Here is a 17,825-nt window from a genome sequence, read left to right as displayed (position 1 = left end):
TAGGCCTAGCTCCTGGAATGGATTATAGCCAAAACTCGGGGTTCCACTGTAATAGTATAATAACATTATATAATATTAATAATATAATATTTCTTTCTTTCAACACACCAGCCGTATCCCACCAAGGCAGGGTGGCCCAAAAAGAAAAACAAAAGTTTCTCTTTTAAATTTAGTAATTTATACGGGAGAAGGGATTACTAGCCCCTTGCTCCCGATAATATAATATGTATAATAATAATATGTATGTAATAACAATGTACTATAATAATAATTATAATAAATGGCTTTGAAAAGCTGTCACTAGATGGCAAAGAAATAAATATTTTATTTATTTAAGGAACCTCCCTTGAGGGGGAAGTTCGCATCCTGAAATTTTCTTCGTATCCAGAAGCAAAAAATCGACCAAACGACGGTTTGTATCGTGAAAAATTCGCATGGTGGGGCGTTCGTAAGCTGAGGTTCCACTGTATTTTAATTCTTTTGTCTAGTAAATCTTGAGCCGTATTTCCTACATCCAGTTATTATTGTATTACCCAATATACTACCTCACATCATATTATGTTTTTGTCTGTTTATTTTTATGTACTGTGTTTTCTACATTTTTGTTAATACAGTAGGGCCCCACTTATATGGCAGGCTAGGTTACAGGCTACCGCTGTAAAGCGGAAATTGCCGTAAAGTGAAACACCCCTTTTTTCCACTTATAAATGCATGTAAATACTATATAACAAATTTACACTAACATATATTAAGTTAGCAATAGAACTAGGCATTAAAAACAATAAAAAAGTAAAATACACACATAGTGCCCTCATTACTTACCTTAAAATATTTGTAGTCTTAATCTAGGGTGAGACGAGTAGTATTTATTGTAAGAAATCATGTGTGGTATGTATGGTAGCCAGCCGGGCTACCATACCAGGCCACCCCATCCACACATAATATTCTATAACATTTAAGCATTCCAGAGCGATAAAATGCATATACAGTTCACTCATTACTTAAAATATTTGTAGTCTTAATGTAGGGCCAGAGGCGAGTAAACGAGGTAAAACGAATAAATGAGAGAGAGAGAGAATGAGTACATGAGGGAGGACAGGCACAGAGTTATGTAAACAAACCTCTCAGGTATGACCAACGATCCAGATACCCTAAAGTCATGCATCTCCAACTTAGTTATTGAAAATATGAATCTTCGAGAGACGCTAACAAAACAAGACACCAGGATGACACAACTCGAGAACAAAATCCTCAGTCTTGAACAAAAGTTATCAACACCTGGAATGACTAACTGTGACAAGACCATCCAAACAGTCATAGATAGCCATACCCAACAAATAATATCTCTTAATACAAAGGTTGAAGAAGCAGTAAAACAATGGAAGAACAACTTAGATAACCAGTTCAGTGACTACTTTGCTCTCCAAGAAGATAAAACTGAGCAAGAAAAACTATCGGACGCAGTAATAGTTAACAGTCCACTTTTTCCCAGTGATATGAACCAAACAAACAGTAAAGAAATTACTCTGCAGATCATAAAGGACCAAACAAGTGTTATTGTACCAGAGTCTGAAATAAAAGAAGCCAGATTACTAGGATCCCATGGTAGAAAAAGTGTTATGCTTAGATTCAACTCACATGATAGGAAAAAAGACTTAATTATTGCATCTATTAAAGTAAAGAAAGAGGTATACATAAACGAGTGTCTTACCAAAAAACGTCAGAACCTCCTGTATAGAGTCAGAAAACTTAAGCGGGAGAATAATGACACAATACACCAATGCTTCACACGGGATGGGAAAATTCTAGTTAGGAAAACAAATGTAGGTCAACTGTACACAATCACGAACGAGAATGATCTATCACGATTTCTCAGGGATACTAATCTTACAGAGAATAACTAAACAATGTCCAACTTAAAAGTCTACGTAGTGTAGTGTATGTTTTGCTCCATTATTGTTCAAATTTCATTGTACAATCTCTTAGTATTTAAATAATCAACTACCTCATTTTGTGATTTTACTAGTAAGCATAAATCACCTTATGTGATTTTCTTATTTACTATTGTTCGCTTGAACATTAGCTGAATTGATACTTTCTCTGTCCATATTACTACCTCATATTTTTTTTAAATACTACAATTGATATTACTTACTAAAATTAATAAATATCATTTTTACTAAAATTTCAATTTACTCTTAACATTTTTGACATTTAATAACCATTACTTGACTAATTACCTTTACCTGTTTTAATACCACATTTACTATCCTAGATTACTCTTAATTACCTTGTACTGCCATATAACCTCAAGTATAACTACCAGTGCAATATTGAATGAAATAAACATTACTATTTCACTTTTTTGTAATCATTATTACTTACTAAAATTTTATTAAACACCATATTTACTACCAGTCAATTTTACTTTTGTACATTAAACATTATTTTATACTTCCCATAACATTTTGTTGCCAAATTTTCAAGTTTTTATATTCAACCCCAACCTTGTATTATCCTTTGTACCTGTGTACCTGGGTACCTGTCTACCATCTTACTATCATATTATAACCAAGACATTACCATTGTGATTTTTTACTATTATTCTTTTGTACTTTAATTGTGAATTTTATTTTGTCAATTTAAATCTATAGTTATAACCTTGATCTTGTCAACAACCCATACCAGACTCTAGTGCAATTGCAAGTACCATTTCAAATTGTATTTTTATATTATAAGTTTATATTATAATTCCTACCATCTGTCCATTTAACTTTGCTTACCATTACTTAATTTTAGTCCCTTTTATATTTTCTCCTTTATTTTAGCTTTATATAACTATCCTAGTTTATATATCCACAACTGTTAAAATAATCAAGGTGCTATTCTCAGGTGCTAAAGTAGAATAAGCTCACAATCTTGCCATTATATTCCAAAGCTCATTTATTCACAACCTATATTAGTCCCTTTTTATTATAATTTTAAACTATAATTATAACTTTAAAAAATTACCTTTATAGTACTACCTACTATCATATTCCCAAGCACTATTATATGATCATCACTTTATTTGTATTAGTCCCTTAGCTCATTATTTTACATTTGTTAAATAATTCAGGTGCTATTTTTTTAGCTTAAGACTATTTACTTTGTTTTATACTAAATTCTAACTATAGATTCACTACAAATCTTATGATTACAAGCATTGATCCTGATACCAACCTCTTATTTAATGACTTAAATGAATCAAACAGTTACTGTAATTACTACACTGCAGAACAATCAAAGGCACTTCTCAGTGCCAACAACAACATAACTATCTTTAACTACAATATCAGATCTTTAAGCAAGCATTACGATGACCTCATAGCATTACTAAATTCCTTACATGCCAATATGTCCATCATTACACTAACTGAAACCTGGCTAAAGCCTGATAGTACAGATGTCTATGCCATTCCTGGTTACACAGCCATACACAACTGTAGGCCAGACCAACAAGGGGGTGGCACAGCCATATACTACTCAGACCAACTAGAATGTATCACTAATACTTGCACAAGGGATGAACATGGGGAATATATAATAGCTAAATTCAAATCCAAATACCTACAAAAACCTCTCACATTGATAAACATCTACAGAGTTCCACAGTCAAACATTAGCCAATTTAGTCAAAATCTAGGAAGTATGATAACTGATGCACGCATGAACAAAGATCACTTACTACTCTCAGGTGACTTCAATATAAATCTCCTGCAAGACCAGGACTCACACGTTACTGAATTCACAAACACAATGAGTAACTGTATGTTACTACCAACAGTAACAAAACCTACAAGAGTTACAGAGACTAGTGTTTCCCTACTTGACCACATCTGGACCAACACCATATCCCCTTTAAAATCAGGCATAATTACAGATAATACCACAGACCACTACCCTACTTTCCTCATAACAACTCTTGGTAAACTACCCCAAGACACTACTAAAGTCACCTTCAGACTTCACAATGAGGCAGCCATTAATAACTTCGCAACAGCATTAGCAAACATTGATTGGCACACTGAGCTAGAAATCTATACAGATATTGACGAATGTATTAATAATTTTCTAAAAAAGACCCAATACCTCTATAACAAGCACTGCCCTAAAAAAACTAAACAGATGACAGCAAAGAGACTGAACAGTCCCTGGCTAACACCCAGCATTCTCAAATCCATAAATACAAAACACCAATATGAAAAACAGTACAGAATGGGTCACATAACCAGAGACCAAACAAAACGTTACTCGTCAATCCTAACCAGCCTGATAAGAAGGGCAAAAAAATTGTATTATGAGAACAGATTATCCAACTTACGAGGTGATATAAAAAAGACCTGGAAAACACTATCTGAAATTCTGGGAACAAAAAAGATATCACGAAATAGCGAAATAAAATTAGCAAAATCAGATGAACCCCAACTCCCACCAACAGAAACAGCAAACAGACTCAATGATTTCTTCTCCACTATAGGACAAAACCTTGCCCATAAAATCCCAAGCTCAGATACCCCACCAAATAACTACCTCACCGGCAACTACCCGAACACACTGTTCCTAGCTCCGACTAACCCATACGAAGTCTCCCTTATTATCAATGCACTAAAAAACAAGGCAGGAGATTTAAGTACCTTACCACCCTTTATATATAAAAAAGTGTCACAAGTGCTATCTCCAATCATTGCAACACTCTTTAACAAATCCATTGAATCCTCCACCTTCCCTACAGTACTCAAAATAGCAAGGGTCACCCCGATCCACAAAGGAGGAGACCAAACAGAGTTGAATAACTATAGGCCAATATCCAACTTACACCCTCTCTCAAAAATCTTTGAAAAACTAATTCATAAACGAATCTACTCCTACCTTATCTCCCAGAACATACTCAACCCCTGCCAATTTGGATTCAGGCCTAATAAAAATACTAATGATGCTATTATACACATGCTAGAACATATATACACTGCAATAGAGAAAAAAGAAGTCCCACTGGGGATCTTCATTGACTTACGTAAAGCTTTTGATACAGTTGACCATGACTTGCTCCACGTAAAATTGTCACACTATGGTATAAGAGGGCACTCCCTCAATTACCTCAAGTCATACCTCAGCAACAGAAGCCAATATGTGTACGCAAATGGGGCAAACTCTTCTGCGCAACCAATTACAGTTGGTGTCCCACAGGGAAGTGTCCTTGGCCCTCTTCTCTTTCTCCTATACATAAATGACCTTCCAAATGCTTCGCAATTACTCAAACCCACACTATTTGCAGATGACACTACATACGTCTTCTCTCACCCGAGCCCAGTCACACTAGCCAATACTGTAAATACCGAATTACAGAAAATATCTACCTGGATGAGGACTAACAAACTTACACTAAACATTGACAAAACCTACTTCATTCAGTTTGGTAACAGAGCTACAGATGTCCCTCTTAACATAATGATAAACGGATCACCTATCACAAAGCTAACAGAGGGAAAATTCTTAGGAATCCACCTTGATAATAGACTCAAATTTCATACACATATACAACAAATTTCTAAGAAAATTTCCAAGACTGTAGGCATACTATCGAAGATACGGTACTATGTTCCACAGTCAGCCCTCCTGGCCCTATATCACTCTCTTATTTACCCCTATCTCACCTATGGAATTTGTGCATGGGGCTCAACAACAGTTAACCATCTCAGACCACTAATTACCCAACAAAAGGCTGCAGTTAGAATGATAACAAATTCTCACTACAGGCAGCACACTCCACCAATATTCAATACACTAAACCTACTCACCATACAAAACATCCATACTTATTACTGCACCTATTACATACATAGAACACTTAACTCTGATATTAACCCTCCCCTCAAACATCTCCTTGCCAACCTCAACAGAACACATGACCATAACACAAGGCACAGATCACTCTTTGATGTTCCTCGTGTTCATCTCACACTATGCAAAAACTCAATGCACATAAAAGGCCCTAAAATCTGGAATTCATTACCTGTAAATATAAAAGAAACACTACCTGTTTATAAATTCAAGTCTCTACTCAAAGATCACTTACTCACCCAAAACCAAATAAATACTGAATAACTGAACCTTATAAATTGTATATCTTAAATGTTTCTCACAATTATATCACATAAATGTTAAACCTAAAACCCAATCTAACTTTATTATTTTTTAAATACACTACCTAACAGAATCCTTCATATGACCTGTCTTTGTAATACTCACTTGTGCTTTATAGTAATCTGTTTACATTAATGTTTTATCACTGACTTCATCATTGCTTAATTAATCTTAAGTTAATTTTAAGCCAGCCCGTAATGCTATGCATAGTATAAGTGGCTTTGGCATACTGCTCTTATCTGTATTTTTTTGTACCTCTGTATGTGTGCACAAATTTATAATAAATAAATAAATAAATAAAACCAGGCAAATGCAAGTTTTGTAAACAAACGAAGTGTACAAGTCACATTGTGTACAAGTTGTCTCTACATTGATACAGTAGGATAAATAAAGAACACTCCTATTCTCATGTAACACCATTTTTAGAAGAAATGATGCTCTGAGTAAAGGCAATGGAAATAATTCACTCTTTTTTGGGTTATCCTAGGTTCTCTACACATATGCTGTTATGTATGATAATCTATGTAACTGTATTTGTGTATACCTGAATAAACTTACTTACATACAAAAGGAATAATTTTCTACAGTTACCCCCAGTAACACATTTTTTCTGATGTTGGACTAGAGAAAATGTTATTCTTGCTGTCACTTGTACAAGTCTGGCTCCCACTTCTCGTATTTGTTTATTTATTCTACTGTGGAGTGTATTTATCATCTTTATATGTTATGTATCATGTTTATTACATAATTTTGAAAAAATATCATAGATGGATTAATGAAAATATGTATATTAACGTAATATACAACATTTAATGACTCGTTGATTATAATTATTATTATTATTATTATTATTATTTTTACTAATATGGTGTCTTGAGACATAAGAGACACTTACTGATTTTAATATGTACCTGCATTCCAGCACAGTGAGTAAACTTATTTAGGTACAGGTTTACACAAGGATAAATTATCAGAGTACATGTATATATAAAATATCTCCATGGGGAAGTGAAACAGAATTCTTCCTCCGTAAGCCATGCGTGTCGTAAGAGGCGACTAAAATGCCAGGAGCAAGAGGCTAGTAACCCCTTCTCCTGTATATATTACTAAATTTAAAAGGCGAAACTTTCGTTTTTCCTTTTGGGCCACCCCACCTCACTGGGAAATGGCTGGTTCGTTGAAAGATTGAAAGATATAAAATATGAAATAACTTTTAAAAACACTGGAAATTTTGGAATTTCCAGAGATAATGGAGAGACTTAGTGCTTATGGATCTCACAGAGAATGTAAACAAACCGGGTGGGGTGCGGTGACCGTATTAGAAAGTCAGGTGGGGGGAGCCGTATAGAGAGTTTTGGTAATACAGTGGACCCCCGGTTCACATTATTAATCCGTTCCTGAGAGCTCATCGTAAAGCAAAATTATCGGAAAGCGAATCAATTTTCCCCATAAGAAATATATAAATCAAATTAATCTGTGCAAGACACCCAAAAGTATGGAAAAAAAAACTTTTACCACATGAAATATTAAGTTTAATGCAATAGAATAATTACAATAACAACAATAACAATAGAATAATCACAATAGAAAAATTGACACTTACCTTTAATGAAGATCTGGTGGTGATTGATGGGATGGGAGGAGGGGAGAGTGTCGAAGTTTTTAATGTTTAGAAGGGGAATCCCCCTCCATTAGGACTTGAGGTAGCAAGTTTTTTTCTGGGGTTACTTCCCTTCTTCTTTTAATGCCACTAGGACCAGCTTGAGAGTCACTGGACTTCTGTCGCACAACATATCTGTCCATAGTGGCCTGTACCTCTCGTTCCTTTATGACTTTCCTAAAGTGGTTCACAACATTATCAGTGTACAGGTTGCCAACAAGGCTTGCAGTAGCTGTGTCAGGGTGATTTTTATCAAAAAAGGTTTGCACTTCAAGCCACTTTGCACACATTTCCTTAATCTTTGAAGTAGGCAACTTCGTCAATTTCTCTATCCCCTCCTCCAAAGCAGTTTCCTCAGGTCTGGCCTCTTGGTGTTGAAGATGATCTAGCAGCTCATCAGTGGTTAGTTCGTCATTGTCCTCCTCCACCAACTCTTCCACATCCTCCCCACTAACCTCCAACTCCAAGGACTTTCCCAATGCCACAATGGATTCCTCAACTGGCATAGGATTCCCAGGGTTAGCCTCAAACCCTTCAAAATCCCTTTTGTCTACACATTCTGGCCACAGTTTCTTCCAAGCAGAGTTCAAGGTCCTCTTAGTCACTCCCTCCCAAGCCTTACCTATAAGGTTTACACATTTGAGGATATTAAAGTGATCCTTCCAAACCTCCTTTAGAGTCAATAGAGTGTCTGTGGTCACTTCAAAGCACCTTTCAAACATAGCTTTTGTGTACAGTTTCTTGAAGTTGGAAATGACCTGCTGGTCCATGGGCTGCAGGAGAGGAGTGGTATTAGGAGGCAAAAACTTGACCTTAATGAAGCTCATGTCCCCACAAAGTCGCTCTGCCAAGCCTGTAGGATGACTTGGGGCATTGTCTAACACCAGGAGGCACTTAAGGTCTAATTTCTTTTCAGTTAGGTAATTTTTCACATTGGGGGCAAATGCATGGTGTAAACAGCCATAGAGAAAGTCCCTAGTGACCCATGCCTTAGTGTTTGCCCTCCACAGCACACACAAATTAGCCTTGAGGATATTCTTTTGTCTGAACGCTCTGGGAGTTTGAGTGATACACCAATAAAGGGTTCACTTTGCAATCACCACTAGCCTGTCTTTCATAGGCTTATGTCCTGGGAGTGCCTTTTCCTCCTGAGTAATATAAGTCCTGCTTGGCAATTTCTTCCAAAACAGGCCTGTTTCGTCACAATTAAACACTTGTTCAGGTTTCAATCCTTCAGCCTCTATGTACTCCTTGAATTCATGCACATATTTTTCAGCTGCATTTTGGTCTGAACTGGCAGCCTCACCATGCCTAATCACACTATGTATGCCACTACGATTCTTAACCCTTTCAGGGTCCAAGGCCCAAATCTGGAGTCACGCACCAGTGTCCAAGAATTTTCAAAAAAAAAATTTGTTATTTTTTCTTATGAAATCGTAAAGAATCTTTTTGTGAAGGTAATAAAACAAAAAGTACGAAATTTGGTGGAAAATTGACGAAATTATGCTCTCGCGAATTTTGATGTGTCAGCGATGTTTACGAATCGGCGATTTTGCTGACTTTGACTCCCATTTTAGGCTAATTACATTATTCCAATCAACCAAATTCTTAGCTATTTCACTAGTATTACTTCTATTCTATCTATTGAGCACAAGAAATTGCCAAGTCAACTGTTTCAACTACAAAATAAAGTGATCGGAAATTGTTAATTTGGCCAATTTAACACAAAGTTCAAAATATTCCAATTTCAAAATAGGGTCCAGAATAAACAATGTAGGCATTCCTGGCACTAAACTAACATTTCCTCTGTTCATTAGTTATGTTTTGAGGCTTTATAAATAAATTCCATTTTGATTTTTTATTCACATAATGAATTTTTATTCACACCAAAAAATAGAAGATTTACTGTTATGCAATACTGTAATAATTGTATAAATATCATCACCATATTTGTGAATGTATATTAGACCCACCAGCTGATGTGTATTAGACGTGTGAGGTCGTTTGTTTACTCTTGAATATCGGCAAAAATTTAACATTTCTGCTGCTTTGAGCTCAGTTTCAAGCCATTTCCAGTGCTAAAACCAATGAAAATCATCTCTATTTCTGTAATATGTCTTCCATTCTATCAAATGAGACCAAAAAATCGCAAATACAACTATAAAAAACATACGAAAAAATACTGCAAAGTTGCTGTTTTAATCGAAAAATCATGATTTCAGTTTTTTCTCATATTATACACAGTGTGCTGCAGGATCTGTTTTATGTGGTGCACACATACCACATAGATGTATTCTCTCATATCTAGGCCCAAATGTACCACTCACAGTTTATCAGAGTGAGCTGAGCTCATGGCGTAGATCTACGGTTTGGACACTCACCGTAAAGCCGTAGATCTACGGGACGGACCCTGAAAGGGTTAAATCTTTCAAACCAACCTTTGCTGGCCTTAAATTCACTCACATCACCACTAGTTGCAGGCATTTTTCTAATTAAATCCTCATGCAACTGCCTAGCCTTTTCACAAATGATCGCTTGAGAGATGCTATCTCCTGCTATCTGTTTTTCATTTATCCACACCAATAACAGTCTCTCAACATTTTCTAACACTTACGATCGCTGTTTTGTAATCACAGTTGCACCTTTTGCAAGAACAGCTTCCTTGATTGCCGTTTTCCTGCTCACTATAGTAGAGATGGTTGATTGGGATTTAGTATACAACTTGGCCAGGTCCGACACACGCACTCCACTTTCATACTTTGCAATTACACCTACCATCCGACCTACGACCTGCTCGACTTACGACCCCTCGACTTACGACTGTGTTTTTTATGCCAAATTTCTGGGAAATAAACAACTACAGTATTTGTGTTGTACACAGTGTTTATCCTAAACCTTACAGTGTAAAATACAGTACTAACAAAATAAAAAGTAAAGTAAAACATGAAATACCAAAATAAAACAATAAAATAAAGTCATTACAAAAATGTTTTGTTGATATTCAGCAGTAAAGTTCGACTTACGACCATTTCGACTTATGATCGGTTTCTCGAAACCGAACTCGGTCGTAAGTCGGATGGTAGGTGTATCTCTTTCTTCATTTCAATAGTTATTAGCACCCTTGGTCTTGATGGGTTTATTTATTTATTTATTTATTTAATAATTTGAACATACATACAGAGGTACAAAAAAATACAGGTAAGAGCAGCATGCCGAAGCCACTTGTATGCATAGCATTACGGGCTGGCTTAAAATTAACTTAAGATTAACTAAGCAGTGATGTAATCAGTGATAAAACATTATTGTAAACAAATAACAATAAAGTACAAATGAGTATTACAAAGACAGGTCATATGGTTGCATGCATTGCTGTACATTCAGTAGAATGGAGTACGTATTCCGTTAGGTAGGTTGGCACTAGAAGCTTTCTTGGGGACCATGGTGACTTATTTTGCAGAAACAAGCACCAAAAACAGTGATAATATGGATAATTTGGAATGTACCGAATGTATCCTTAGATGTGCGCACACTGGCACACACTGGGCAGTTCAGGCCACACGTGGACACGTCTCGTACGAATCGTATCGCATACCGGGTTTTGTAACAGGAACCAAGGAAAATTTTTTGCGATATAATGCTTTGGATACCGGATTTATTGGATACCGATGACTTCGCTAACCGGGGGTCCACTGTAATTTGAAATGACCGTATTAGCGGATTGCCGTAAAGCGAAACGTCGTAAAGCGGGGCCCTACTGTTCATCATTCATTTCTATTTGTAATTATACTACTGTATTTTATACCTTTATAGTGTATCAGATTATAAAGGCCCTTGACTTAATGGACTAATGAGGAAGGACAGGTGGCCAGTAATAGTGATTGAGGTGGATAAAAAAAAGAGATTGTTTTTGCTGTGACTGTAACATTTACGAAGTTTGTTATATCAAGAGCCATTAAAATGAGGAATTACTGTATGTTTTATATTGTGTTTAGTTTTATTTTTTATATTCTGAGTAATCTCAATTTACATTACATCCTCTGGTTTTTAATATTGGTTTTAATATTAGTAGTAATCTCCTGACCCATTGTGATCAACAGCAGTGTTAAAAGGATGAATTGTGAGTGTGACAACACCTCCCTCTAACATGGTCTGTAGGTTACTGAGAGCTCTTTCTCTTCTGGTTCATGTTTATCTGAGTGTGGGAGGGGTGAAAGATGTATGAATACGTCTCCTTTGTTTTCTTTACATGATTGGATACGAGGGTAAAAGAAAATACATATTTGGTACTTGATTGGCAACTAACATTTTTCATTTTTTTTTTTTTACATTTTGTAGCAAAGATTTGCAGAGGCTGCATAACCAAACTAGTTTTGTACAGTTCATGTCTTCAACAGCATAATTTTTATTAATTTTTTTTTTTATTTTTTTTACATGATTATAATAAAAATCTCCTCTTCTTTAGTTTTCATACCATCCCACCATTTTCTTAATTTCTTCTCTTCATGAGATTCACACCACATATTAATCTCAGGTGTATTTTGAGTAGTAATTTGGTAGACAGCAATCATCCAAGAAGCGACTACTTTGTGGGAGGTGGATGATTTTTAAAAGTTTTATTCAATCTTAGACATTTTCACTTACTGTGCACTTACTTCCTCCAGAGATGAGTACCAGTATATGAAGTTGCCAATGGACATAGAAGATGCCAAGAATCTTGGTCGTGTTCTTTCCCACTACAAGGATCGATACTTTGAGGAGGTGCTGGCTGGAATCTTTGTCACTTACATCTTGTATCCTTTATAAAACAATTTCCTGGTTATAGTAAGAATTTATCAATGTTTCACTGTCTATTAGTCTTGGTATCAGTAAGCTACACACTTTTAACTCTTTCAGAGTCCAGACCCCTAATCTGAGAATTGCTCTCAGGGTTTAAGAATCTTTAAAAGAAAAAAAAATTGTTTTTCTTATAGACTGAAAGAGTTTATTATTCTAAATGTAAAACAAAAAAAATTCCGTTCAGTACTTATCAAGATATGGAGGCGTGAAGTTAACCCTCAGTGACCGGCTGGCGGCAACATCGGCCACTGCCGTCCACTTGTATTATTTTATTTTATTATTTTGTTACTTTTTTCTAATTTTTTTCCAATAATTTTTGTGGCCTGTGAGACCAGTATAATGCATAATGTATATATACTATGTACACTCATTGTATTCAACACAACTGCACTAATATTGTCATCTGTATATTGTTTACAAAACCTGTTTACACAGACAGACAGGTAAAAATGTTGCATATTACTAATGTTCTATTATATATATATATATATAAATATATCTTTATATGTATATATACATATATATATATATATATATATATATATATATATATATATATATATATAAATATACAGTGGACCCCCGGTTAACGAACTTTTTTCATTCCAGTAGTATGTTCAGGTGCCAGTACTGACCGAATTTTTTCCCATAAGGAATATTGTGAAGTAGATTAGTCCATTTTAGACCCCCAAACATACACGTACAAACGCACTTACATAAATACACTTACATAATTGGTCGCATTCGGAGGTAATCGTTATGCGGGGGTCCACTGTATATATATATATATATATATATATATATATATATATATATATATATATATATATATATATATATATATATGTATATATATATATATATATGCAAAACAACCACTCTGAAAGAATAGAGAAATTCCAAGCGCTTTCGTGACTACTCACATTGTTATGCGAAATAATCGTTGTGTGAATGAATTTTCCCCATAAGAAATAATGGAAATAAAATTAATCCGTGCAAGACACCCAAAAGTATGAAAAAAAATTTTTTTTACCACATGAAATGTTAATTTTAATACACACAAACTGAAAAAGGCATGCACACTTACATGACACTTACTTTTATTGAAGATCTGGTGATGATTGATGGGATGGGAGGAGGGGAGAGTGTCGAACTTATTGTTTAGAAGGGGAATCCTCTTCTATTAGGACTTGAGGTAGCAAGTCCTTTTCCGGGGTTACTTCCCTTCTTCTTTTAATGCCACTAGGACCAGCTTGAGAGTCACTGGACCTCTGTCGCACAACAAATCTGTCCATAGAGCTCTGTACCTCCCGTTCCTTTACGATTTGTCTAAAATGGGCCACAACATTGTCATTGAAATAGTCACCAGCACGGCTTGCAACAGCTGTGTCAGGGTGATTTTCATCCATAAAGGTTTGCAGTTCAACCCACTGTGCACACATTTCCTTAATTTTTGAAGTAGGCACAATGGATTCCACAACTGGCATAGGCTTCTCAGGGTTAGCCCCAAACCCTTCAAAATCTTTCTTAATTTCCATACTAATTCTCACCCTTTTTACCACAGGGTTGGCACTAGAAGCTTTCTTGGGGCCCATGGTCACTTATTTTCCAGAAACAGCACCGAAAACACTGTAATAATACGAAATATTCCGAGTGTATGCTTGGATGTTACCGCGGAGGCTGGCTGGTAAACAATGGCACGGGCGGCACATGTGAGGCTGGCTGAGGGCGCACATTGGACGCGTCTCGGACGAAAATCGGTGAGCGGGTTTTTAATCGGTATGCGCGGCAAAAATTTTGCGATTAAAGTAAGCGGTATGCGGAATAATCGCTATGTGATGCCATCGTTATGCGGGGGTCCACTGTATATATATATTTATTTATTTTTTTTTATTTATTTCCAATTTGTGCACACACACACATATATATATATATATATATATATATATATATATATATATATATATATATATATATATATATATATATATATATATATACATATATATATATATATATACATATATATATATATATATATATATATATACATATATATATATATGCAATAAGATCACAGTAAACAGGTGATTTTAAAATATGCAAAACAACCACTCTGAAAGAATAGAGAAATTCCAAGCGCTTTTGTGACTACTCACATTATCAAGGAACTATGAAAGTGAAGCATCCAAGGAAGCTATATAAGGGGTCCGGCCAGCACCTCACTATCAGATCCCACAACGGTTAAACACGTGACGCGCGGCGAGCCAACTTGGATAGGTCCTTTGCAAAACTCACCCCCAAGCTATTTATTTGTCCAGTGTATTATTAAATTCTTGAGAAAGTAGTATCAAGCAAGTCCATGGTCGACAGGAATATAATTGAATCTTGTTTCATAGTTTAAGTTTAGTTTAATATGTTTATTATGCACCCCATACCCATCCTGTGGGCGGTAGTCAAAAGATTACAGAGGTACATAATTGGTCCAGGGACTGGGCCTCAAAGTTTTGATAGCTGAGCAAGTTACAGAGGTAATGAACTCACAAGTTACAAAGGTAATGAACTCACAAGTTACAAAGGTAATGAATACTGTAAGAATGGTTACTTACGTTTATACATGGCTGCAATCATGAACAAATTTTAGAGTAATGAGCAATTCACACTTCCACACCCGGTCACAACTGTAGTGAGTTATTGGTGCAAATGTTGATTGCTGAGTCTCTCTCTCACACACACACACACACACACACACACACACACACACACATACAAATTCATACACACACACACATAAACACACACACACACACACAAACTCATACACACACATGCACACACACTCATACACACACACACACACACACACTCATACACACACACACACACACACTCATACACACACACACACTCATACACACACACACACACACACACACACACACACACACACACACACACACACACACACACACACACACACACACACACACACACACACACATGCACATATGTGGTAATGCTTTATTTACAGCTAGCAAAGTCAGGGTATTTCTCCAGAATGGTCTGTAATATACCACTGTGGATAAAATACTTAGCCATTTCTTGAACACTTCTGAGTGAGTTGTTTCTAAATTCATTAATTTTATCACACTCCAGTACATAATGACGCAAGGTGTGACAATAATCCATCTGGCAAAGTTTACATTTCGTTTGGTCTACATCTGGTGGTGGTGATTTAACCTGCCAAAGATACTTGTAACCCAGCCGGAGCCGGGCGGTAGTGACATCCAAGAGTCTGCTTATTTTGCTGGATGCACCATAGACATGTGGCTCCTCCTGCATGATAGAATGATGATAGATGGACTCACTGGTGTCAATCTCCCTGAGCCTTAAGTCCATAAAATTCAGCTGAAGTTCTTTTCGTATTATTGTTCTCAAACTACTACCTGACAAGCCAAGATTGTAATCTACTCCCTCTTTGAAAGCATACAGCTTAGCCAATTTATCAGTTCTATCATGCATCTGAAGACCAATGTGAGATGGAATCCACAGCATGTGCACTCTGACTCCACTGTCCACAATCCTACCATACCTGTGTCTGGCTTCTGACACAAGCATGCCACAATTTATGCTTAATGAGTTGAGAGCATTTATGGATGACAGAGAATCAGTTACAATTAAACTGTCAATCTTTGATACATAGATGCATTTCAGTGCAAGGAGTATGGCAAACAGTTCTGTCTGAAGGGTAGAGGCCCAATTATTGATGCGTGCTCCAATTTCTTTAAGAGAGCCATCACTCTGTACGACAACAGCAGCACTACCAGCTGCACCAGTGGATTGGTGAACAGAATCATCAACGTAAATAATTTGCGAGAGTGTGTGCTGTGTGACTAAGTTATCAATACAGCTTAAGGCCTCATGTTTGGCTTCAAGGCGAAGTTTTGGTTGTGATTTAAGAAGTAGTTTGGGGGGAAATGGAGGAATGGTAGTTTGGAATGGGGTAATATTCCATGGAGCGGAGAAGTGCCGCTGTTGCCTTACTTGACATAGATCATGTATCTGATTCATGCGGAGGTCGGTTCCAGTCTTTTCGATCCATCTGGAGGAGTGTTCACCAGTGCTGAGGAAAGTTTGGAGGGCTTCTGTGCAGGGGTTTGAATGAGCTTGCCTGAGCATATTAACCCCAATTAGGATATTTCTTTCAGTAACACGATCTCTGATGCTTGGAATATCAAGTTCTTTTTGCATATTTAAAATTTTGGCAGTACGAGGGCATCCTAGGATGATCCTCATTGCTTCGTTCTGCAGTTTTTCCAGCCCTCCAAGCTTCCAGTCAGACACAAGAGCAAGTAGTGGCGCAGCATAATCAACCAATGATCTAATATAAGCAAGATACATCATTTTCACAATTTTAACATTAGCACCATACCTGGGGTGAAGCCCTGCCACAACTCTAAGTGCTCTTAGTCGTTCTTTGTATTGGCGACAAAGTCTTGTTACAACAGGTCCAAGTAGAGGAACCTCAAAGCCTAGATACCTGTATCTGCTTACATATTCTAGAAGAGACCCATCATGCAATTGGATCTGACGAACTGTGCCTCTCTGTCGAGGAGGACGCCTATTGAGTATCTTTGTTTTATCAGTAGAGATTATCAACCCCAGGTCCTGACACGAGGCTAGTACACGATTAAGAATGTTTTGGGTGTTGGAGAATCCGGTGGTGTGAATCATTATATCATCAGCAAAACTAATCACATAATTATGGGGCTGACTAGGCATAGCATTAAGTAATGCATTAATTAGAATATTGAACAGTGTGGGACTGAGCACACCTCCCTGTGGGGTTCCTAATTCAAAGTCTTTAGTTACACTTCTATGTCCCTGGAACAACACAGACGATTTTCTGTTGGACAGGTAGCCTTTAATCCAGCGGAGAAGCCATCCTCCAACATCCATTCTGGCAAGTTCACTAATTATTACATGTCGGTTGGCTACATCGAAAGCGGATTTAAGGTCAAGGAAGGTAGTGTAGGAGCTGTCAGTGTGCAGGGTGAGAAAGGTGGCTATGCAATGATGCACGCTCCTTCCATGCATGAAACCATGTAACCGGGGAGACAAAAATTGTTTGATTCTGTTCATG

General features: G+C 36.6%; 1 protein-coding gene across 1 annotated transcript in view; it reads left to right on the top strand.

The window, feature by feature from the left end:
* Positions 1 to 13,032, top strand: part of LOC128690151 (uncharacterized) — a 257,742-nt gene extending 244,710 nt beyond the window's left edge. Inside the window, exon 4 of the mRNA XM_070080152.1 lies at positions 12,508 to 13,032. Within this exon, the coding sequence (XP_069936253.1) occupies positions 12,508 to 12,649 (142 nt within the window). The 3' untranslated portion in view covers positions 12,650 to 13,032. The remainder of the gene's footprint in view (positions 1 to 12,507) is intronic.
* The last annotated feature ends 4,793 nt before the right edge of the window (positions 13,033 to 17,825 follow it).

The sequence above is a fragment of the Cherax quadricarinatus genome, unplaced genomic scaffold (assembly GCF_038502225.1).
Source record: "Cherax quadricarinatus isolate ZL_2023a unplaced genomic scaffold, ASM3850222v1 Contig175, whole genome shotgun sequence".
Lineage (NCBI taxonomy): Eukaryota > Metazoa > Arthropoda > Malacostraca > Decapoda > Parastacidae > Cherax > Cherax quadricarinatus.
The sequence above is the reverse complement of the archived record's forward strand: the minus strand, read 5'-3'. Positions and strand labels throughout refer to the sequence as shown.